Source organism: Mya arenaria, chromosome 3 (genome assembly GCF_026914265.1).
Source record: "Mya arenaria isolate MELC-2E11 chromosome 3, ASM2691426v1".
Classification (NCBI taxonomy): domain Eukaryota; kingdom Metazoa; phylum Mollusca; class Bivalvia; order Myida; family Myidae; genus Mya; species Mya arenaria.
Genome location: NC_069124.1, coordinates 36,168,811 through 36,193,720, shown reverse-complemented (window position 1 = coordinate 36,193,720; position 24,910 = coordinate 36,168,811). Strand labels below are relative to the sequence as shown.

General features: G+C 35.6%; 2 protein-coding genes across 5 annotated transcripts in view; both read right to left on the bottom strand.

Annotated features, from left to right (window-relative positions):
• LOC128227352 (uncharacterized) overlaps nucleotides 1-19,862 on the bottom strand; it is a 36,290-nt gene extending 16,428 nt beyond the window's left edge. Inside the window, exons 1-8 of one of the 4 annotated variants that reach the window (XM_052937793.1) lie at nucleotides 19,814-19,862; nucleotides 15,067-15,182; nucleotides 13,481-13,545; nucleotides 9,381-12,544; nucleotides 8,757-8,829; nucleotides 7,673-7,765; nucleotides 7,327-7,368; nucleotides 3,128-3,276 (exon numbers count right to left, since the gene is read on the bottom strand). In XM_052937793.1, the coding sequence (XP_052793753.1) occupies nucleotides 3,128-3,276; nucleotides 7,327-7,368; nucleotides 7,673-7,765; nucleotides 8,757-8,829; nucleotides 9,381-12,544; nucleotides 13,481-13,545; nucleotides 15,067-15,149 (3,669 nt within the window). In that variant the 5' untranslated portion in view covers nucleotides 15,150-15,182; nucleotides 19,814-19,862. Of the gene's footprint in view, nucleotides 1-3,127; nucleotides 3,277-7,326; nucleotides 7,369-7,672; nucleotides 7,766-8,756; nucleotides 8,830-9,380; nucleotides 12,545-13,480; nucleotides 13,546-15,066; nucleotides 15,183-17,330; nucleotides 17,350-19,336; nucleotides 19,578-19,813 lie in introns of those variants that run through there. The other 3 variants (XM_052937796.1, XM_052937794.1, XM_052937795.1) reach the window with 3 other exon arrangements.
• Nucleotides 19,863-20,813: 951 nt separating this feature from the next.
• LOC128229194 (heat shock 70 kDa protein 12B-like) lies at nucleotides 20,814-24,642 on the bottom strand. Its single transcript, XM_052940934.1, has 4 exons — nucleotides 24,066-24,642; nucleotides 22,937-23,158; nucleotides 22,566-22,728; nucleotides 20,814-22,389 (listed from the first exon to the last, which is right to left on the bottom strand). Exons 1-4 carry the CDS (start codon nucleotides 24,498-24,500, stop codon nucleotides 21,335-21,337), a joined length of 1,875 nt encoding a protein of 624 aa, XP_052796894.1. The 5' UTR covers nucleotides 24,501-24,642; the 3' UTR covers nucleotides 20,814-21,334.
• Nucleotides 24,643-24,910: the final 268 nt, after the last annotated feature.

Here is a 24,910-nt window from a genome sequence, read left to right as displayed (position 1 = left end):
TCCATGGTACACATTCTGCTAACACTACAAGGCACGATGGGATAAATGACTGACTAAGCTTCAGTTGAATGATATAAATCAAACTGACAATGGTTTGTGGGTTTGATAAGACTCCAACCTACAATGCAATATTCTGAGTTCCAGTGCCTGGAGCATTAACACTGACTGAGCTATTAAGGAAGTTTTCTCCAGCATAATTTGATACTGAAAAATGGGCCAAAAATGATTTGCTTGTGGAGAAAATGAGAATACAACTAGAGATTGCTTTTTTGAAAAAGCGCATGTCTCCCCCATTGTGTGGTCGTAGGTGAGAAATAATCAATGATGGATCCCAAAATCAATAGGGGCCATCAACTAGTCATGACTAACTGGCATACCAAGTATGAAGTTCCTGGGTGTAAACGTTCTTGAGTTATTGAGCAGAAACCGGTTCTTCACCTCAAGGTCAGTGACCTTGACCTTTGACCAACTGATTGCAAAATCAACTAGACATCATGACCAACCTCACTTCAAAGTTTGGTGAACCTAGATCAAAGCATTCTCCTGATATTGCACGGAAATATTTTTTTACATTAGAGGTCACAGCGACGTTGACCTTTGACCTTGTGACCCCCCAAAATATAGGAGTTTTCTAAACCTCATGATCAACCTCCCTACCAAGTTTGGTGAACCTAGGTCAAACCATTCTCAAGATATTGAGCGGAAATGTTTTTTACATTGGGGGTCGCCGCGACCTTGACCTTTGACCTAGTGACCCCAAAAACAATAGGGATCTTCTACACCTCATGACCAACCTCCCTACCAAGTTTGGTGAACCTAGGTCAAACCATTGTCAAGATATTGAGCGGAAATGTTTTTTACATTGGGGGTCGCCGCGACCTTGACCTTTGACCTAGTGACCCCAAAAACAATAGGGATCTTCTACACCTCATGACCAACCTCCCTACCAAGTTTGGTGAACCTAGGTCAAACCATTGTCAAGATATTGAGCGGAAATGTTTTTTACATTGGGGGTCGCCGCGACCTTGACCTTTGACCTAGTGACCCCAAAAACAATAGGGATCTTCTACACCTCATGACCAACCTCCCTACCAAGTTTGGTGAACCTAGGTCAAACCGTTCTCAAGATTTTGAGCAGAAATGTTTTTTATATTGGGGGTCGCCGCGACCTTGACCTTTGACCTAGTGACCCCAAAAACAATAGGGATCCTCTACACCTCACGACCAACCTCCCTACCAAGTTTGGTGAACCTAGGTCAAACCATTCTCAAGATATTGAGCGGAAATGTTTTTTACATTGGGGGTCGCCGCGACCTTGACCTTTGACCTAGTGACCCCAAAAACAATAGGGATCCTCTACACCTCACGACCAACCTCTCTACCAAGTTTGGTGAACCTAGGTCAAACCATTCTCAAGATATTGAGCGGAAATGTTTTTTACATTGGGGGTCGCCGCGACCTTGACCTTTGACCTAGTGACCCCAAAAACAATAGGGATCCTCTACACCTCACGACCAACCTCCCTACCAAGTTTGGTGAACCTAGGTCAAACCATTCTCAAGATATTGAGCGGAAATGTTTTTTACATTGGGGTCGCCGCGACCTTGACCTTTGACCTAGTGACCCCAAAAACAATAGGGATCTTCTACACCTCATGACCAACCTCCCTACCAAGTTTGGTGAACCTAGGTCAAACCATTCTCAAGATATTGAGCGGAAATGTTTTTTACATTGGGGGTCGCCGCGACCTTGACCTTTGACCTAGTGACCCCAAAAACAATAGGGATCTTCTACACCTCATGACCAACCTCCCTACCAAGTTTGGTGAACCTAGGTCAAACCATTGTCAAGATATTGAGCGGAAATGTTTTTTACATTGGGGGTCGCCGCGACCTTGACCTTTGACCTAGTGACCCCAAAAACAATAGGGATCTTCTACACCTCATGACCAACCTCCCTACCAAGTTTGGTGATCCTAGGTCATGCGGTTTTCCAGTTATCGATCGGAAACGAAGTGTGACGTACGGACGGACTGACGGACTGACGGACTACCGGACTGACGGACAGGGCAAAAACAATATGTCTCCCCCAGAGAGGGGGAGACATAATGAGTCACAACAGGGATCAGGTTCCAACACTTTTTTTGTTAATATAATAATTTGTACTTATATGGCAAGATATTTGAAATTCGGAAATTTGCTTAATTAAATCATATAATTAAATGGCATATTGGCAGTAATAAATAAAACAGCAAGTATTCTCTACTTAAAGTTTGCAGACATATTCTGTGACATATTCCATTATGTAAATATATCTAAAACATAGAACATCGTTATCATTTAATTGATAAAAAAACATAATTTATAGGACTACCATCCAGGTTGCACATTATGATGTATATCGAGGGGTGAATGAAAAAACATTTCTTTTTCCCGATAACACTTAGAAATGATCTGACAAAAATGTTATGATCATTAAAAGGGGGTGAAAATAAATAGAATATCATATTAAAAACAACAATACAATATGTACGTTCTCATCAACAAGATTTTTTAATATGTTATGTCTGATAGCGCCTATAAGCTTATTCTCATTTGTTTTAGCTTGATTGATATGAAAGTTGATAGCTTATAACATCACTCTTGAGTCCTTTTCCTCAGCAAAGACCAGTACTGTGTGCTATTTGAGAGGTACCCCTGGTGGGGATCGAACCCGCAACCTTTTCTGTGAGAGGTGGACACCTCTACAACTAGACCACTCTCACACTATTGCACCTATAATATATTATAGATCCGTGCTATAAATATCAATACATTTAGCTGAGTTCTTTACCATTTTGAAATAATTTTACTGGCAGGTAGCTATAAGGCGAACATTTCCGTAATAATCTGCCCTCGAGCAGAAGTTAAAACAGATTCTTGAGGTATGACTGTCCTAATTTTCCCACCAAGCAGAAACACTCTACTGACATTAATTTGAAGTTCTAAAACTTTTTACTTGATATCTCTATATTTAGAAAGCCCTGACAACCTCCATCATAAATGTGGAGTATGGTTAAAATATCAAATAACATGTATCACACTACTTTCACTCTTCCAAAACATATACAGCTAAGTTTTAAATCTACCTTCTGTAAATCCTTCTTTGTATCAATGCTCTCACATATACATCCCAGTTTACAGTACTCCTTGTCACACGGAGGCTTGATTTCTGACTCCCGCTCCTCTCCGCTGTCGGAGAGCTTGCATAGGTGGCAGATGCAACCGTAGCGGCAACCTTGTACATGTACAAATGTCTGTTAGAATCATGTATCAGTACATACTTATAGAATGTATTTAAAAAGTAGCGTATAAGACTCTCTGGAAATAGTTAAAAATCCAAGTACAACAATCAAATGACTCCATATAGTCTAGAGTGGATTTAGCTAGGTTTACTTTCATAAGTGAATGTATAATGGCATCTTTTATTCAAGAAAAAGGCTTAAAAAGAAGTATAGAATAACATGTACTCCTGTTGTTTGTGTTAAAAAACAATGCATTGTAAGTAAAGGCCAAAGCATTCAAACATACACCCCACCCGAGAAAGGCATTTTATAATTGGACTGTCATGCCTTAGGCTTAGAAGAATATCTAATTAATTAGAAGCAAATAACAAACAGGCACTTCTTTCTATAGCGTTTCTTAATTTTGCATTCCTGGGGTAGGGCGTGGTTTAAACGGAACAGCCCATATTAATACATGTATACATATTCCCATTTGCACATCTGTTACATGGCCAAATCAACGTGTTTTTGGAAGTAAATTTGATGTTGTATGATAAAAACAGTGAATTAAGTATATTTTGCTTTGTAGGTAACTACCTTAACAACTATGAGATAGAATTAAATATATGTAAATGATAACTTGTCAAAGTGGACCAAGTTAGTTTTCTATTTGACTGTGTAATATTACATTTAAACCAGATAACAACCATATGAGAAACAAATGTTTTTTGAGAACTTTCATTTTATTTGCATCTTTAACAATACAGTTTTCAATGAATATTACTTGAACCTGATCTGATGTTTAAAATAAATTATATCTGCAATACTAGTCATGTTCACTTTACCTCGACATATAACATGCAGGAATGATAACTAAACAGAAACACAATCCTGAACATTTCATTTGAGCATGATGGACTCAGGCCCAAATACAGGTTTACAAGGCTTAGACCCTGTTGAAATTGTTTCCAAATCCATATATATCATTTTCAAGGTTCTTACGAATGTCCATCAGAAAGCAACTAAACAGATCTATACATGTAATTCCAAAATTGAATGCTGTCAACCTTCTTTTCAGGATTATTCTTAAATGTTATCATCCCTGTTCTGGATGGTACATGTCCAATACATAATAAACAGAACTACAACAAGGGATGCATACATTCATCTGCTTTTCTCCTTAAAAGGGTAAACCTCAACAAATGTTAAACTAGTGATATTACTGGTTTACACATGTGTTGGTTTGTACTAATTTTTTTAGCTTGAAAGTGAAGTCAGCTAAAAGCTGATATGATTCAAGTCTCATGTATGTTCCTTTGCAGAAACCAGTACTGTTCTCTTTTTGAGATGTTAACCTTTGTACCAAGACTCATTACAATACCCAGAATGGTTTTTGGACTTGATCACAACTTTTCATATTTTCAACAATGCAAATGACACTAATGCTATGACAATAACTCAACTTCTGTTGTTTCTAGAACAGGCTAGCTACAGTACAAATATGCATGCAATGTAAAGAAGAAATGAAAAAAAACATACCCTTACAGTGAGCCATTACTGAACATGCTCTACCATAGAATCCTAAAGCAGTTAGGAGGAATGTTAGATCAATGATTTCTAAATCATACCAGATTGGGGTAACATACAAAAGAATAAGAGCACCGCAGAGCAAACACCGATGCTCATCTGTTAACATGTATAAAAGATAAGTGATGTGCATAATTATTGTCACTTAAGCAACATGACTACCAGGTTTCATTTGAATTTTTCTAAAAGGACTCCACACCAGATGATACAATCATAGGAAAAAAATTGAACTGTCAAAAACTTAAATAAATTAAAAAAGTTCTGTACAACGAATTGAATCTTACTTACTGTGACGTATCACATCGCTTACGACACAAGTATCTTTCCCTATTTTTGCATTTTTTCCCAAATTTGAAATAAACGTGGTTTGCCCACCAAGTATATCCCGCTTTATTTAAAAATAGCGTCCGTATATTTATCTGTACTAATATGATATATGTACACACTGTAAACTGGGAAACCATTATGCGCTTCTTTTAAGCGGGTAAACTCAGCTGTGACAGTGACATAATATTCTTTTAATCATGTATTTGCTGATTTTGAGACCATCTGGTGTCTAGCCTCATTATTGTTTGAATAATTGTCAACGTTAAACCTTTTGCCAGCAGCGACACCAAGGCTATGACAGACAATACCAACACAATTGCTTAAAATGTCATGTAATATGATGAGCTTTCAAGAAGGTACCATGTGTAGAGGTTTTTTCCAATAAATATTTAACAAAGGTATGTTTAAAAGTCTTTATGTCCAAAAGTTTGATTACATATTGAAATCACTCCATAAATATTATTGTTGTTTCTGAACTGTGATTGTAAAGGTTATCTTACTAAAAAATAGTATCATATTATAAGAAAACTAAACAAAAACAAAAAAAGAGTTTAAATGAAAGTTTTCCTATGGAAGGGTTTTGAAGCAAAAATTATATCTTGGGTTCTGACTTGAATATTTTGCTTTCAGACATTTACATCTTGCTCTCTGACATTTACATCTTCATCTCTGACATTTACATCTTGCTTTCCGACTGGTACATCTTGCGCTCTGACATTTGCATCTTGCTTTCTGACTGGTACATCTTGCCTTATTGCATCTTTACTTCATCATCTGAGCAAATGTAGGGTTAAAAGTTGCATTTGTCATGTTGCTTGATGCTATATATATATTCCATTCAGTTTATTTTCAAAGTTAATACCAGATTTGTCATAATCAGTTACCTTAAGTTGCGTGTTGTCATTTTAGGGGTATACAAATCATCAAGAAACTTGACATTCTCCTAAGCAAGGAAAAAAGATTAGTCAGGAAGTAAGCTATAAAGCTAGCTAGAGTGAAAAGAAAGCTGAAATCAGAATATTTAACAACATTAAATCTATGATCAAAGAATATATTGTTAATTGACTGACAAATACTTCAGAAAATATACAGTACACATTAATGTATAGGCAAATGTTGAATGTCACTTTAGACCAAACAAGATACACGAAAGAATTTTCACAAAGCTAGCAAATCAGTTGCCCAAATAACAAAATAAGGATGTAATAAAGCAAGATGGACATCCAAGTCCCCATCTGACCCACTAGTATACCATGGACATCCAACATAAGAGTTCATAAAAAAAAACTCTGACCACTAGTATACCATGGACATCCAAGTTTACCAAACCTGTCTGACCCACTAGTATACCATGGACATCGAAGTTCACGAAACTCGTCTGTCCCACTAGTTTATCATGGACATCGGAGTTCATGTATCCTCTGATAAGCCAAGTCTTGTAAAAATTGAAAGGTTTGGAAAAAATACCAATCTCTCTATTAATATAGACAAAGAATAGAATGTATGATTAACGATTTTTTTGCTTTTTTAAAAGCTGCAAGCCATGCACAATGTCTGATGGACATGCTTTGAAACCATAACATTCATTGCCCTACTAGAAAGCCCTTCATTAACACAATAACATGCATTCGAAGAATAAATATAAATGATATAAAAGAGTTCAATCTGTAAATTAGTGAAAATGAAGAAGCAAGAAAATTTGTTAGCTACGCAAAAAAGCAGGTTAGTGCTAATCATATTACAATACACACCAATATCACATTCACAACCAGGGCTGGTAAACTGTTCAGAATTAACACTGCTTTAGAATTGCTGAAGATCACTCGGTGTTCAACCATATTAAGACTTTGTTCAGAACTAAAACTTCCATATGTAATCTGAAGAAAACCACTTCTGCTATCATGTAGAAAGGATATAAAAAAAATACAGTGGATAAAATGACCATAACAGCTAAGCCCAGCATTAGGAAATTGATTTTCTGGCTCACACTATATTTACTTTTTACATTGCCTGGCTTGTAGCAATGTTCAAAGCCAAATTGTGAGGGCCTTTAGATGACATACCAACACCTGGTGAAAATGTGACATGTAAGTAGCACAGTGGGTGCACTGGTACTGAGCGATGGAAACATGTACAACAACAGCACATACCTGGTTCTGTGCACTTCTTCTCTTTGACTTGAGGGATCTTCCCTGGAGTGGAGTATGATAATGTTTATATAAATACAAAAAAATAGAGAATGATGCAAGCAACATAAATTTTTAAACACTCCACAGAGTTTTCCAATAGCATTGATCAGATTAGTTTTGTCTCACAGGAAAGTTGTTTACAAACATTGTTTATCTTTTTTAACTAACATTGTTCAAATAATTTACACAATCATGTGTTTAATGCTAACATAAGAAAACACTGGACAGAATTTACAGACATTACTAAAATAAAGCTTAATTTAATTTTATTTTTATTTTCTCTAAATCCAAGCTATGTTTCCTATACCTTGCCAGCCATGTCCAACCTCCTCCTCCACTGCAGACTGACGCCGGGATGACGTGCGACTCCTCGTCCTTCCCTCTTTCACCTCTACTACTTCTGAATTGAAGCATAACATTAGATTTTAAAATGTCTTTGACTTGTAAAAAAATTGAAATTATATATTTTAAACATAATTTGCAAAATGATTGCTATCAGATCAAACCTAGATATTATTTTTCAAATACCTTTATTTGCTAAATCTGACTGAAACTAGAGTGATCACAGCAGTGATGACTACCCCTGCACACTGCCTTGACACTGGATATTATGTTAAATAATCATATAAAAGTATACGGGGAGTACAGACTATCCCCAAAATCTGAGTAGAAAGTTTTATCACATGGTATCGATAACTCTCATTACTGTGATATCATGGCATCATATGGCCTATGCAGGGTCATGTTCAGGGCTGCTTGAACTATGAAATCTCAATTGCCAGAATCTTATTTCATTTTTTGCCAAATCAACTTTTTCATAAGTTTTCTCACTGTTACCAAAAATATTAAGCAATAAAAACAAGAAATGTTGTGTGCTTCTAAGTTATCTTTAGCGAGTTAGCACTGGTCCCTTTGGGCTAATGAATATCTTGACACCTATTGTGGTATTTAGGCATAATTAATACTCATCATGGTGGTGATGTGTACAAGTATCGAAAATGCCTCTTACTTTTGAAACCCAATAAACCAAGTAGTTCGCACCAGAAACTTTTGCCAACAGACACCCCCGTATCCCTGCCCACTTGACAATATAAGGTGACTCCAAAATTTATACTATGTTTGCGGGAGTATAAAAAGGGTGCATAAATCTTGAACAAATTTATCAAGGATTGTGAAAACTTTAAGGACCAGTAAACATCATGATATTTATGCGTATCAATTTTGAAAACTATCTGTCAGATCAAAAATGTAATTCGCTTTCATTTGATATTCAAATATGTTTGAATGAAAGGAAAAACTGGTGATCCTAATTCCTACTGGAGGACCAAGACTCCCCTACCCCTCTAAAAAAAAGTATAATGAAATCAAAATAAAATAAAAAATATTCTTACTTTCATTCACATGCTGATTTAAGTCTTCATCTTCTGGTTCCTCCTTGATCTCTGCATGGCCACCTCCATCATCCTGGCAACAAGAAAGGGTATTTAAGTTATTTTCCTTTTAGCTTTATCGTGTCAGTTTCCTGGGTCAAAACCGGTACTGGGTATTATTTTTCTTCTGCAAAGAGAACATGACTCTGGTGGGGCTTGGACCCACAACCTCTTTGGTGAAAGGTGGACACCTAAACCGCAAGACCACTAACATTCTCTTATGGTTATTTTAGACAGCATAGCCGGTAAATCAAAATTTACTACAATTTAAAGCAAGGATTTTGTTTAATACTTCTTACATTTTTCAAAAGGAATAACTGTGCTGAATAAAAAATTACATGGGTTCCATAAAAGTTTTCTAAAATCCAATGTGAAGCAAACTCAGATTGGACAATTTACAAAAACTTTAGTTCTGTATTTCCTACATCAAAATTATCTGAACTTTAAAGTGAATGTTCTCAATAGTTAAGTGTGCTTGGGTAACATACAGTTTTAACTTTTAAGATACTGAATCAATTTTATATTCATAACCAACATACAAAAATAAGCCGAATTTTGAATGAAACTGACTACACTACATCATACCTTAGACATTTTTTTGGCTATTGCAATGAGCTTATTATCCAAAGCCTTGACAGCATTGATAGCCATGGCCAAGGTAAGTTTCCCTGACATCTCCAACTGCCCCTTCCCTTTCCTCAACTTTGAGTTGTCGCCTGCTTCAGTTCCTTCCTCCTCCTCTTCCTCCTCTTTTGGAGTTTTCTGAGTTCCAAGTTTCTTAAGAATTCTTTCATCTTCAGCATCTAGCTTCATTTTCTTAACAAATAGTTTTCTTGCTCCATACTTGTGCTGACTAAGGTATTTTACTTGATATGGAATTTTATCAGGTGTCGGCATTTCGTCCTCTTCATTGTACACATCCTTCTCTGTCACTACTGATTCATCTATTTTGTATTCATAATCAAGGTGCTTCTTATTTCTGTTGTAAGTGACCATCTTTCTTCTCTTCTTTTTCAAATCAAGACCAATTTCCTTAGCTTCTTCCGGATCAATATTTTTCAGCAGCCTTTCTTCAGTTTTCCAATGAACTTTTCCAGATTCGGATATGTTCAAACCAGTGATTTCTTGACACTCTTCAAGATTTTTAAACTTGTTTTTCCACCCTTTAATTTTAGTAATATCAGCTGTTTTCTGTGGCGGTCTTGCTGGTGTCTTCAGTGGGGAACAAGTCAATCTTCCCAACAACAAATCCTCCAGTTCCATCTTCAAAAGCTTCTGATACTTTATCATTCTATTTGGAACACCTCTGAAGCTTTGCTTCTGTTCATCCAAGGATTTCACATCAGTTACTCTCCTAGTACCCTCATCCAGTTGTCTCTCTTTCATCTGTTTGAAATGCGCCATTTTTCTCAACTGGTTCTCGTTCAACCATTCAACTTTCTTCTCCAAAGATATATGAGCTTTAAGAGCATGCTCACTGGCAAAAGACAGGAAGACTTTTCCATCTACATTATCTATGTCTGGTTCAGATCTTTCGACCTCAGCTTTGACTTCCTCTTGGGAAAAGACTACTTTAGAATGGTTTGAGTTCATATATTTTTCACTAGAAGGACCAAGATTTTCTTTATTGGTTAGTAAATATTCATCTAACTCATCACAAGCAAATGCACTTCTTTTATCAGACGACTGCCTCTCCAATCTTGATAACACATCTAATGGTTTAGGATCTAGAGTGCTAGTTATAGTGGAAAATTTTCTGAGCTTGTCATTTCCACCGGTGTCATTTTCAGTCTCCATTTCTACATTTTCTTCATCATCAGAAATCACTATACTGGCTTCTACTTTAGATTCTGAAACAATCATTAGTTCATCCTCTTCATGTATCCGATTTTGACCATCTTCAATTTCATTGCTTTCCACTTCCATTTTACTATCTAATTTATCTCTGTTGTTTCGTTCTCTGATGGCCACTTCATTTTTTTCAACTAAACTGGAATCCTGATGCAGTTCTTTTTTCTTAAGCTTAAGTCCATACATTTCAAAAATACTAATAGTTTCTTTGTTTTTTTCATCAGAAGTTTCAGTCTCCATATTACTATCATTTGGTGCATCAGTTTTATAAGTATCAGTTGTTGTGTTTGATTTTTTTAACACATCACTGGTTTTTGACTGTTTATCTTTGCTATCTTTTGAAGTTTCATTGTTTTCTTCACTATTGGTTTCTTTTTCTTCAATTTTTGTGGTTTTTTCTTCATTATTTGTGTCTTTCTTTTCCAAAGAATCATTCTTCAAATTGTTTTCTTTCAGCTTTGCACTCTTAATATCAAATTCAGTTAAGGTTTTATCACTGTCATTTTCTTCACTAATGATACTAGCATCCGGACTTGAAGCAGATTCATGTTCGTGTGCTTCCCCAAACAGCTCAGACAGTGCTTCTGGTTTTTCTTTCAGGTTGTTGCTAATTTTCCCTATCAAACCTCCAAGATCAAGAGACGGAGACCCCTTTGTCAAACTATACTGGTACTTGAAGTCACTTGGTAGTACATTTTCAGCACTTTTCAGAATTCTTGTTTCAATATCTACCACATCAAAATCAATAGCACGAGCAGTACCACCTGTGCTAACATCTGGTTTTGATTCAGCATTTTTATTTTGCTTTTTAGGTGAAGCGCTAACACTACGAGATCTAGATTTTCTGTTTTTAGTTCCTGAGGGTTTTGAATCTGTATCATTGGTTTCTTCTTTACATTTATCTGTAGGTGATGATTTTTTTCTTGGGGATTTTACAGGTTTTTCAGGAGAATCAACAGCAGTTTCATCAGTTTTTCTAACTGTAAAACCTCTCCCCTTTTTCTTAGGAGATTCTTCTTTCTTTGGACTAATATTGTTCACATCACTTACTTCAACCTTGTCATTTGAAGCACTAACAGTTTCCTTCTTTTTTGGAGATGCTCTCTTCCTAGGTGAAGGAGGCTTTTCACTTTCTCCTGCTGGTTTACTGTCTGAAATTTCATTGTCCTTTTTCTTTTGTGGATTTTTGGGACTTTTCCTTACTTTTTCATGTCCAGGAGCATCCTCAACTTTTCCAGCTTGTTTCTTATTGTCAGGTAAATCTCTCTTTGTTGGTGATTTAGTTGTTTTCTTAGGCGGCGACTTCTTGCCTTCTTCCTTTTTCTTGGAATTTGTAGTAGATTTGCTTTTTTTCCCTTTTTTATCAGCTACTATCTTTCCTTCATTGCTTGAACAAGCAAGAGATTTTTCCACTTCAAGAAGGTCATGATCAGTCTGCACAAACAAAGCTTTAATGTCACTGATACTTTTACCACCATTATCACCAGCTGCCAGAGAAAAAGAGCTTGCAGTAGAAGTTTTACTTTCAACAGACTCTTTGGGATGTCTAACTGGCGACTTAGATTGGGGCGACTTTGATCCACTACCTTTCATATCTAATGTTTTTGTTAAACCGTTGAGTTTTTCTAGAAGAAATGCTTCTTTTTTTGAATAATCAAGCTTAGTGGAACTATACACATCTGACAAGCAAACAAGTAGTGTTCTATTAGACTTGTCCAAACTTTTGACAGATGCTAAAGCGGTATCTAAACTTTCAAAAACACAAATTCTTTTTCCATTACTTGGTGTTGTTTCAATAGCATTTTTTTCTTCAGAGATAATCTGTGTAGAAAAAGTATGTAAATGATGGGACTTAAGATGCAAGTCAGAAACCTCTTTGAAGGGTTCCACTGATCCCTCTGAAAGTAAAAAAGACATGTCTGACTGTCAAAAAAGTTGTCCTGTTAATTGTCTTCAATGCAAAAGATGTTATTTCAACCATTTTTGCAAGTTTTATTACAACATTTGCAATGCACATTAGTTTCAGTATATCAACGCCTTTTTTGTCATCCTTAACACTAATGTGAACATTGAAACAGAATTTATTTAATTTGCATATATGAAATAGAGCTAAAAACAAAACAATAATAAATATACCATTTTTAATAAGCTATACTATTAAATATTTCGGGTTCAAAAATAAGTCTAAAATCAATATTATTAATAGCATATAATCAGTCCAGACATTTCAATAATATTGAATTATGTAATCTAAATTGAAAATTCATAAAAATTGTTTAAAGCTATGTGATTTAAAAGTATAACAAGCTGAATTTGAATCTAAGTAAGAGTACCGGTACTGTATTATACTGTTTAAATGATACACTTTTATGCCCCTGAATTTAAAATCAAAGAGTAGCTTAAGAATTCTAACAAATTTATTTCAGACAAAAATTTACTTAAATAGAGAAATAAAGGGAAGAAAAAGAGTTTGTTTTCTTTTAACTTCAATGGGACATAACTCACATAGTTTGATGGATTTAAGTTATTAAGGAATTCATTTACTATTAATAATGCATTTATCAGCATGTTTGGTTTTATACATAAATTTCACAGAGAAAATTTGCCCAAAATGTTGATTTTGTTTAGTAGTTGTATTCCCAATGTTGCCAATTATAACATGACTTTTCCTAAAATGGACAAGAAAAAGTCCTGATAAAGTTCTCTATTTGAGACTTCAGGGACATCTTGACAATAAAATTACGCAAATGATAATTGGTCGGCCGCAATCATAAAAGACTGACTTTAAACAGCAGCTGATCATTGTTTTATCCATATTAATTAATTATTCAAACCTCTTAAATGTCTTCTTAAAACTGAAATCCTGGACTGTGGCAGCTCTGGGCTCAGTATTGAAGACCTGATATGAATGTTATACAAATTTTAAGACACACAGCTTACACTGAAATAATTGAAAATCAGACAAAACCATAATCAATTATCAGAAATAATCAAGGCCTTTTCGATTAATCATCAATTTCATTATCAAAATTGATTAACATTCAATGGAAGGCAATGTTGTACATATGTTATGTTCATACTGTATTATAAAAATATGGCACTCAGGATCATTTGGCTTATTAGGACTATGTACGATCCTAGCCTGGTGCATGGAAAACCCTGTAAGTCATCTACAGGAGCATTTTATTATTACTTTTCAATTAGGTACATAGGCCTATATGCATTTATAAAGTATCATTTAAAGTGCTATTCTAGAGAAATTAAGTCATATTTCCAAACTGTTGGTAATTTCAATGAGGCTCGTGATCAACTAACAATATTCAAAATTAATTTAATCACTACCGTGCTTACAACAACATAAAATTTCATTTGGATCAAATACAAATTAGAAAATACAATACACAAATCTATGGTTTGAGTTCATTTACACATAAATTATGACTGTCAGATGCGGAAAAAGGGAAATTTGTAAGCCACACATGCACAATCAATATCCTCCATGCAGTTATATTACACTTTTTTTCATGCTTTTCGATGAAATATGGAGTTTTACCAGTGAAATAACAACAGTGAAAATATAAATCTGATATATTCACTGCAAAATAAGGAACTACTTTTAAAATCCATTGTAGGCTTCGCCACTCATGAAAATATGTTTTTCTATGACACTCGTGAAAAAAAAAAATTCTTACACTGAAATAAACAAATATCCTCTATCTATTAAGGTATCCTATCTATGAGGGTTACTGGGTATCTTGTTATTTTAACCAGCCAATGGTTATAATGCTATCTCGTGTTGCCATGAAAACCCGTGTAACATTGATATCATGCCAAAGGGTATTGCTTACTGATAACTACATGTAATATTTAAAATAAATGAGGGAAATTACTTTGCATATAAAGTTAATGGAGTTAGTATTTTTGTTCACTATTTCAAGTGAAATCATATAAAGTGAAATGTACGAATTTTCAATACAAAAACAGTGTGCATGCATTATGCTTATCAATATAATAATTCCATAGGACTCTTCCTCTACGCATTAAACCCTTTCAAATGATAGCAAGATAATGTTGGGTCATGATGCATCATAATTTCACATTATTGTACATAGCCTAAAATGATACCATCAGTAAATAGAAGCACCAATTGTACATGCCAACGCTCATCTACTGTTCTCAGTTGCTCAAAGGATATAACTCAACTATAGTTTTAGGCCAAGTGATGGGACAGGGTCTTGTTAAAGTAAAACATGTCCAATGTCATCGAGGGCCCTGGTGACATGACTGTGTTCCAAGTTTCATGCGCATACCTTGAATAGTCATTTTTACCAAAGATTTTGCAAGATTCCACTGAGCACTGAAAAAAACATGAGCGATACATAAATACCTAGACCTTTTTTCTAAAAAAAACAACAAGTACCTTGTAAGGTTGAGGTTGGATGTCGGTTTGTGTTGATGGCACTTTTTGGTTTTAGCTGGTCTGTTGACAAGCTGGCTTCTCATCCTACCAGGACAGCTACCACACAAGCACGCTGTCTGAAATGAAGATGTTACCATAATTGAAGGCTTGCTGTCTGAAATGAAGATGTCATCATAATTGTAAGGCTCGCCATCTAAAATGAAGATGTTACCATAATTGAAGGCTCGCCATCTGAAATGAAGATGTTACCATAATTGAAGGCTCTCTGTCTGAAATGAAAATGTTAAAATAATTTCCAGGCTCGCCATCTGAAATGAAGATGTTACCATAATTGAAGGCTTGCTGTCTGAAATGAAGATGTTACCATAATTGTTAGGCTCTCCATCTGAAATGAAGATACTACCTCAATTATAAGGCATGCTGTCTGAGATGAAGATGCTACCTCAATTATAAGGCATGCTGTCTGAAATGAAGATGCTACCTCAATTATAAGGCTCACTGTCTGAAATGAAGATACTTCCTCAATTTTAAGGCTCGCTGTCTGAAATAAAAAATGCTACCTCAATTGTAAGGCTCACTGTCTGGAATGAAGATGCTACCTCAATTATAAGGCTTGCTGTCTGAAATGACCATAATTGTATGCTCACTGTCTGAAATGAAGATGCTACCTCACAATTGTAAGGCTCACTGTTTGAAATGAAGATGCTACCTCAATTGTAAGGCTTGCTGTCTGAAATGAAGAAATGAACATAATTGAATGCTCACTGTCTAAAATGAAGATGCTACCTCAATTGTAAGGCTCACTGTTTGAAATGAAGATGCTACCTCAATTGTAAGGCTTGCTGTCTGAAATGAAGAAATGAACATAATTAAATGCTCACTGTCTAAAATGAAGATGCTACCTCAATTGTAAGGCTGGCTAACTAAAGCTGACTTAAATTAAGATATTACTATAATTCTAAGGCTCACCATCTCAACTCAAGATTTTTACAATAACTGTGCCTCACTGTCTGAAATGAAGATGTAGGGTTTTAGCCAGGTTTTTAAAAGGGCCGGGTGCTTAATAAAAGGGACATGATGTTAAGGGCACATTGTGTCTGGCTATGAAGAATTTAAACATTACGAGTTTCACAGAAAATAATAGGAATTGTGCTTAATTAAATAATATAAGGTTTCAACAGTCACATATGTCAAGTTTGCAGGAATTTATAATCATGCTTTAAGTTTTAATCAAAACAATAGAAATGTTTTATTGTCATAAGCATTAAATTCTATGAAATAAGGCAGGAGGGTATGTGTCCATGCTGGTCTCCATGAGGGCTGAATGGTGCTAGAATAAAGGACAGGAAGCAGCACCTTTTTATAACTCTTTAGCTAAAACCCAAAAGATGTTACCATATTTGTATTAGGCTCACCATCCCAAATGAAGATATTTACTATAATTGTAAGGCTCACTGTCTGAAATGATGATGTACCATAATTGTAACAGTCACAATCTGAAATGATGGACAATAATTGTAAAGCTCACTGTCTGAATTGATTATGTACTATAATTGTAAAGCTCACCATCTAAAAAGGTTTTTGTTATAATTGTAAGAAGCCTTGTCTGAAAAGATGATGTACCATCTGGTTCAGGTCCTTATTCAAGATTTTTATTATAATTGTACTAATAAGAATCAGTCTATGAAAAGTTACCATAATTATACCGTTAGCTGTCTGAAAAAAAACATGTTAACATTGTATTAGGCTCTCTATTTTTCATGCCTGTCTTGTGAAATCACAATGTCACCATGTTCTTAAATTGTATGCTTCCAGTGAAAATGCTTCAGCAAAAATATAACAACTTGTCTGGTTTGGATAATGGCAATTATTATACTGGGTAGATGTATGTGCATGTTCAGTTTACCGTATGACTCCCCTTTCACTTACAACCATTTCATTTCCATTTTGACTAGTAGAGCCACATGAAAACTTTTAACCTTGACAATCTTATTATCCATGGTAATTAATAATATTGAATTTTGTTAACTCGGTCATTAATATTGCTCATTCTGTGTTTTCTATATTAATCAACAGTTCACAATGTCCATTTAATACAATTTCCAAATACATGTAGTATATATAGTCCTAACTTTGTTCACAGACTGCAGTTTTTTTCAGGATTTATTTGCTGCTTTAATATTAAAAATATTTCTAATGAATTACACATGCACACATAAAAAACACAAAAAACAAAAACACAACAATGTACGGTTAAATACCACCTTGTATCAATATTAAAATGAAATACACAGCATTAATATTTATCATGTCAGTGAGAAGTAAGTCATCCAGGAAGTAAAAATATTTGCAAATGGTCATTGCCCCCATGATATATTATCGGTAATCAGTCACAATAAAATAAACATTAAAACAATACTTATTAGATAAAACAACTATATTCAAGAATTAAATTAATCTTTTTCTTTCTAATGGTCATAGAGGTGTCTTCTTCATATTCAACTATCAAACATTTAGATAGTTTAGTTACTTGTAATCTTGTATAATTTCAGTACATTTCAAAACTACCATTGGTAGTAACGCATGACCCTGGGATGCCAAGAACAAGGTCTAGGGTATTTGATCCAGACCCTAATCTCACTTCTCAGGATCTATCAATAATGTCCTCGGTAAACAAAAACTGTTGCTTTACATGATCGCTCTTGAAATAGAAGATAAATGAATTTCTAGTATGGCAAAATTCAATTAATTAAAAGGTTCTTTGGCAAAATTTAGGATGTTATGCAATTCCCAAAGAAATGGTACCTACATGAGCCTTCTTGCAGAGTTTGCCAAAATCACATTAAATTCATTCACATATATATATATATATATTAAAATTGATATTTTTCATGATAAATTACAAAAGCTATTGAAGTTTTTCACTTTCTATAAGCCTGCAAATAGATTAATCAAATTGAAAGGATACATTAGCAATCAATATTATTATTTTTTATCTGTCATGTTCTGATTATAATTATATGATATCTTCTAGAAATGTTTGAACATTTTAATATCTTTACATTTAAAATAATTTAAGCCAAATACTAATATTTTAAAGAAGTATAAAGTATGCTACACGAAATACAGTGTTTTATATGCATTGATCATTAAAATTGGTTGAAAAAAATTCAAATGATGTTTTAAAACAAAACTCTCAAAGAACCATCAACATGTACGTCGGTTGTCGATGAACATTAAAGTGAGATGAAATACATAAGGAAAATGAACACAAGTAAACTTCCTACCTCTAAATAATGAAATCATTGAAATTAGGCTTTTGGATGAACAAGCCCGAATTCATATACCATAGGTTGGCATCAAATTTTTGAACAAGCCCTGCTATATAAAATTCAGAATTTGACCAAGCCCGGAAGACGTTTTACCAGTGCAGGGCTTGTGTTAATTTCGACCACTGAATTATGTATTTCATATAATGTAAGTGGACAATATTTATTTCAGGTTAAGAATGCAACGATTATTTTTCTTTCATTAGCATTTTTTTACATTTAGTCCTAACAAGTATTTCTGGTTATGATGAATGAAAAAATAAAGCGAAGTGTTTTCAATCTAATTTTTATAATCACTGCACATCATTTTCTCATCTGAAAACTCCACAAGAACAGAAAATGGAATGTCTTCTATGGTATGAATGAGATGATCTTACCACATAAGGGATGCGGATTCTCAAAATATTTTAATATTATTTGTTATGCAGGATTCATGTAGAAATTGAAGTATACAAAGAGTGAGGGGTATTACACCATCATTAGGGGACAATAGTACAATAACTTGATTAGGTTGGATAGTGAATCGATCGTGTTAACTAACGCATTGAGATTCTTTCGAATATATTTGATATGGTTTTGTCTTGATTATGGTAATAGTAACGTGTAACAGATACATGTATATGCACTCATCATGACATTCATGTTATACATACCAAGTACCTGTTCACACCATGCAGGTTTCTCAGGTTAACACAGTCAATAAATAAACCAACCCACTATTGGGTCATTTGAACATTAGAATATAGAAATTAATAGTATCCTATCCACTTTGCATAAAACAATGTTACAATCAATGTCAATGACACAAGGAAGCACATTTTCACCAAGAATGGCAAGGTATTAAGGTCAAATTATCTAGGATTCAATACTTACGATTTAGCAAATATAAACACAAACACATGACTAACGTATTACACACAACATTGAATAATTTAACCTACCTGAACAGAATATTAACATTGCTTTACTAACACTATTTCAACCACGGTACATGCTGCAACATTGTTTTCCTTAGCGCCAACCAAAATATTACTAACTTAACATTTAGGAAGATAATGTTATGAAATTTGGAAGCCCGATATTTGCGCGAATATACAGATTTATGTCACCAATTGTAATGCACATGGTTTGGAATTAAAGTCTCAATTATCTTGCCAATGTATATTGTCATACATGCTTTCAATGGTGAAAAATCAGCAATAATCAACACAGTAGCCGTAACATCGCGATTTCCGACTCGCCGTTTATTATCGCCATCGTACGGCGCCGTTAAGTTTGTTCCGAAGAATAGTATTCGTAATTACAACATATTTAAATAGAAAGTAAATCATTCAAGAAACGAAATCCTACAAGCATAGGATAAGGGAGACTCTTACTGCTTAATTATAAGCACGCAAACTTTACTATATTTGACTTACAGACTATCCGCCATTTTGTAAAAATGCATATTTACGCAGTGCATTGTGGGCGAATTTTCTCCTTGGACACGTGGAGAAGTCACATGATTAGAATTCTTAAAATAGAATCAAAACTGAAAGTACAGAAGCTAAAAACGCTAGGTAGATTATCTTAAAAGTGATGTCATGGATCGTGTTATCGTGTTATTGCAGTATTGAATGTGGGAATCTTTTCAAGATACTTTAAATTAACAAATTGTCCCTTGCAAATACGTGACAGAATAACTCAAAATTAGAAAGACAACTGTTCTTAGACGACCATAAAGTATATTGTTGTTACCCCCCTTTTATTGTTAAGGTATTCGATACACAGATATCTGAGCGATCCCATTTTATATTATTATCGCTTAAAATACTTTTATGCGCAAAATTACCAGATAATTATAATAAAAAAACATTGTCTATTACCTTCAATTGCAAACGAATCAGTTCACGTCCGATTTAAGTTGAAATGAAGCGCAAAAATACAAAGTACAATGACTATGTTTAATCAGGGTTTACAGCCACTCCGTAGTTAGACCGGAAGTCTTGGACATTTTTTACGTATTACTAACCTTTCCAGGCATCAAAATTTAACATTATGGTTTACGGAGCTATAAAAAGACTAGCTTCTTTGTAGCATATTTGTGGGCTTAACATACTATGAAGAAGAGAAAGGTAATTTGATAAGGATTTTTTTTGGTTTATAAACAACACGGACGAAAACAAAGCATGCTTCCCTTTTCTACGATTAAAGAAATTGCCGTTTTATATTCATATTATATTTGAATCTGGCGTAACTTGTACTGTTTTTTTTTTTCAAAGCCTGAGCCGATAGTTAAAATCTTCAAGTTCTGAATACGGCGATTATAAATGGAAGGCATATTGGCCAAACTTTTATTTCACTTCTGGAACTTAGCGAACATTGATTGTTAAAACGTCAAAACAGAGACATTTCTATTATAATTTTTATTATGTTCATACGTTTACATTATATTCACATACATGGCTTTAGCACAGCAATATTTTAAAAAGGTACAATTTACTTTGAACAGTAAAGAATGATTACAACATTTGAGGTAAAATAAAACAACTTCATAAATGAATTCCAACAAAACAAAAATCGCAGAATCACATTGAGGATATGAGGTAATCAATAAACACACATTTTACACACAAGAATGAAATCAATTTGGAAAATAAATGATACAACTTGAAAACAAGGTTACTGACACTGAACTAGCGCGATAAATATATTTACAAATGTTAACGTGTTCTTGCAAATAAACGCATGCAATGAATACTCGGCATCATTTATATTTTTTTTAAAGTAATACAAAACGGAATGCGCCTTAAATTTAGTGAATGCTATATTGACCCACGTTACTCTTTATTTCTTAGATATTTATATATGTCTCACATATCACAATCATCGGAACTATGAATGACTGGATCATTATAAAAATGAAGAGGTCAATAACGTTGAGACACTCTGTGCGGTTATTACGACGTGAGGAAGTCAATGTAGGTTTCCCGCGTCGTATTACTCGTGTGATCGTACCCGACCACGCGGATCTCCGTGCCGCCGAAGATGACCTCGAGGTCGACGGAGCGTGCTTTGTCGCCCGTCATATCTGGCATCTCCACAACGAGACAGCCACACTTCACCACGCCATCTTCGTCTGTATATCGCACCTTCCGACGGGAAGATTTATAGAACTCGAAAATTATGCCCTTTTGGTTTGTAATGATTGGCGTGTACGTCTCTTTCCAGATTTCATTGTGACCTATGACTTCGCCTGCTTCCGCCCATACTTGGAGAATACTTTTACACAGCACCATACCGTCAGACTCGACCCTCAGATCCGATCGGTGAACGCCCTCTTCAAAGGGGAGGTAGGATCCTACCCCGTACGTATACCTGCAGATTCTTTGGCAGATTGAGCTCGGATCGCGTCCAAAGGCCACCGCGCCGCGCACGACCGCCAGGCTTGCTTCTTCCGGGATAAGGACACTTATAAGTTCGCTGCTGAATTCGTCCTTTATTGATCGTTGAAGGCGGCCGGATTCCGCGAAACCTCCGACCAGGAATATGTACCGAACGTCTTTCAGTTTGGATTTCTGGAGCAAAGTGGCAACGTGTTCATTAATTTGAACGAGCGAATCTTGGAAAAGCTCGTTCACGACTTCTGCTGACATAATAAATTTGCCAGAAGAAAATTTAATCTCCGCTTCTGCTTTGGCAGCAAAGGATTTAATGCATTCTTGAACATTCCTTCCATAATGTTTATAATTGCAAAAGTTATAAGGCAGCGACACCCTCATTCCTTCACACTCTCCCCGTTTCTTGATCTCAAAATCTTGGAGCAGTTCAACAAAATCCTTCGGGTAGTCATTCCGGAAGGCATTCATGTAATCCTCTCCGAATATCTTATTTAGGAGGTTAAGGAACTGCGTGTCGATGACGGTTCCTCCCCACGCGCCACCGGTCGCCCGGAAGAGCTCCCGCATCCGCCCGTCCTTCCGCACCTTGTGTGCCACGATGTCGATTGTACCACCTGCGACATGAAACAGAATAAGAACATTATTGTTTCAAAACCATAACGATTATTTTTCGTTGTCATGACATCAACCTGTTTTTATAATCCGCTTAATATTTTTAGAGTATTTTATGTTTGTTATCAGAAGAAAACTTTCCCTTTTCAATATATAATTTATACTACTGATAGTCTACCTCCAGCATCAACGACGATGTACTTGGTTCCCGGCTCAAAACATGGACGGGAACTCCCCTCCCCGAACGTGCCGACCGGAAGTGTGCGACAGTACAGCGAGGCTGCTTCCGGTTCCAGGGCGATTACTAGCTGGTTACTATAGAGGCTGTCTATAAGGCCTCCCTGGCGTAAAAATAAAGTAATCATTATGTTTTTTCTTTCTTTTTTCACGCTTGTCGTCGTTGTTGTTCGTGTGTTGTATTAATTAGCCGATTAGGTATTGTTGTTGACTTATTTTGTAAACAGTATGTATTGCTCAGATACGTATCATTTCAAATTCATTTTCAACCAAATAATAAAAAGAAAACCGCATTATCCTAAAATCACTGACCCTGTGAGCGGCTTCCCGCATAAACTGCTTAGAGTTCTCGTCCCAGATGGCGGGGACGGTGAGCACCCAGCGGATGGCAGCCGACTCCGGTTCAAGCTGGAGGTTGGTCTTCATGGCGCGCAGCAAGTGCTCCCGCATGTAGCGGAGGGAGAGGGCGAACACGTGCACGGCCGGCTGCTGCTTCCCGCGCACCTCCTCCAGTAGGATGTCCGTGTGGAGGTCCTGGAATGAATGCCTCTTTAAATAACATGTTTTTATGACGAATAGATACATTTATATGATTAGGCAAATGGATTAAGTGATGGCCATGAGTTTATTTTATACAACTGAACTAATTCTGAAATTGTATTGAATTAACTTGCATTGCTCGCTTTTCTGGGCAAAACCGAAGTGTTTGTTCACAAACAGGATAACAATTCCCCACAGGACCCATAAAGGGGAAGACTACCTGAATGATTATTTCCAAGCAAAGTTCGCTATAATTATTACCTCTCGACTCAATTGTATCCTATGACCTTTAGCTGGCTTTAATTTCGTATCATAATTTAAAAATGAAAGGGGACGTTTGTTTCTCAGTTTAACACACTTAAGATATAATAGTTATATATTTCTGGCATAAAACCCAATATTCTTCAAAGTAATTTGTGTTACTATTCGGTCGATACGTTAACCAGTAAGATATGAGTATGTAGATGCCCACTTATGTTTAAACTAATTTCCTTCCGACTTCTAACTAGTACTGAAAGCAATCTCATACAACACTTAAAAACAGCAATGGCGCTCGAAAGTGAATGCAATGCATCAACAGCATATTCGCTTGCCTCTTCCTTATTTTGACTGGTATTCTTTATTGAACAAATACAAGAAATGTACTTTTACAAGTCTTTCGCGGATTTTTCTCAAGGAGTGAGATATTCCATATGCACTTTTCCTGAAACACATACTCTTTTAAATATGTTTTTTTGAAACTCTGCACGCTGTGGCGCATGCAGGATACTTAAATGAAGTGTTTCTGCAAAGTATTTAACTACTGACCCCCCCCCCCCCCCACACACACACATTAACTTAAAGTTGGTGTTCTGTTTGTTTATGTATTTACTTTTTTTAACTTTACAGTTACATGTTTTACCTTGTTGTCAAACAGTTTCATCTTAAATCGGTCAAAGTAGTAATAGTCCTCGGCCTCCTCCTCGCTCAGGTCATTAAACCTGGATACGGCCTCAAATCCAAACGCCTCGAATTCCCCATCCGGCCTGAGGAGCAGGCACGTGGGTGTCTTGTGCAGTAAGAAACCCTGGGTCTGGCCCCAGTTCTTGTTCGTGTAGATTTTTTCATTGTCGTCAGAGAACGAATACGCGTACCCGCTGAAAGTAGTCCCAAAATCTATGGCGGCGACGATTTTGAAAGTGTCATCGAGAGCGGAGCTTGAGGTGTGGCTGTCATCTACTTCCGGGTCCGTTTCTGCGATGGATATTTCGTCTCCTTCAGATGTCTTATCAATCAAGTTTTCTTTAGTCGATGCATGTTCTGAGTCATTGATGCTCGTATCGCATTTGTCAGCCATTTTTGAATTTAAAGGTACATGTAAAGCATTTGCATCCGAAAATCACAGTCTTTCATCAAGTTAAACAATCCAATTTCAACAATATGAGTCACTAATGCCAGTGTCACTCTTGTCAGCCATTGTTAAAGATTCATTGGCAAGAAATCTCTATATATAGCTGGCATCAGATTCACGTTTAAGCTCTAAAAAGGCAACTGCACAGACTGATCGATGCCTTACAGATAATGGCGTCTTTGTAACAGTGGTATGCAAACACTGCTTCTGTAAGGCGTCATCATATCTTTGCAGTGAAACTATCGGTCATTGGGTGTTTTCTCATCTCATAGCAATATTCCAGAAATTGGCATCGATATTAGGGAAAGGGATCGATACGCGCGTGAATCTCAACTCTTTAAGCTCCCTAGTTTTGA

Coding starts and splice junctions, on each gene's coding strand:
- LOC128229194 (XM_052940934.1), bottom strand. CDS start 24,500: ATGGCTGACAAATGCGATACGAGCATCAATGACTCAGAACATGCATCG. Junction 23,159..24,065: donor TGAAACTGTTTGACAACAAG/GTAAAACATGTA, acceptor CATTCATTCCAG/GACCTCCACACGGACATCCT. Junction 22,390..22,565: donor CATCGTCGTTGATGCTGGAG/GTAGACTATCAG, acceptor TTCATGTCGCAG/GTGGTACAATCGACATCGTG.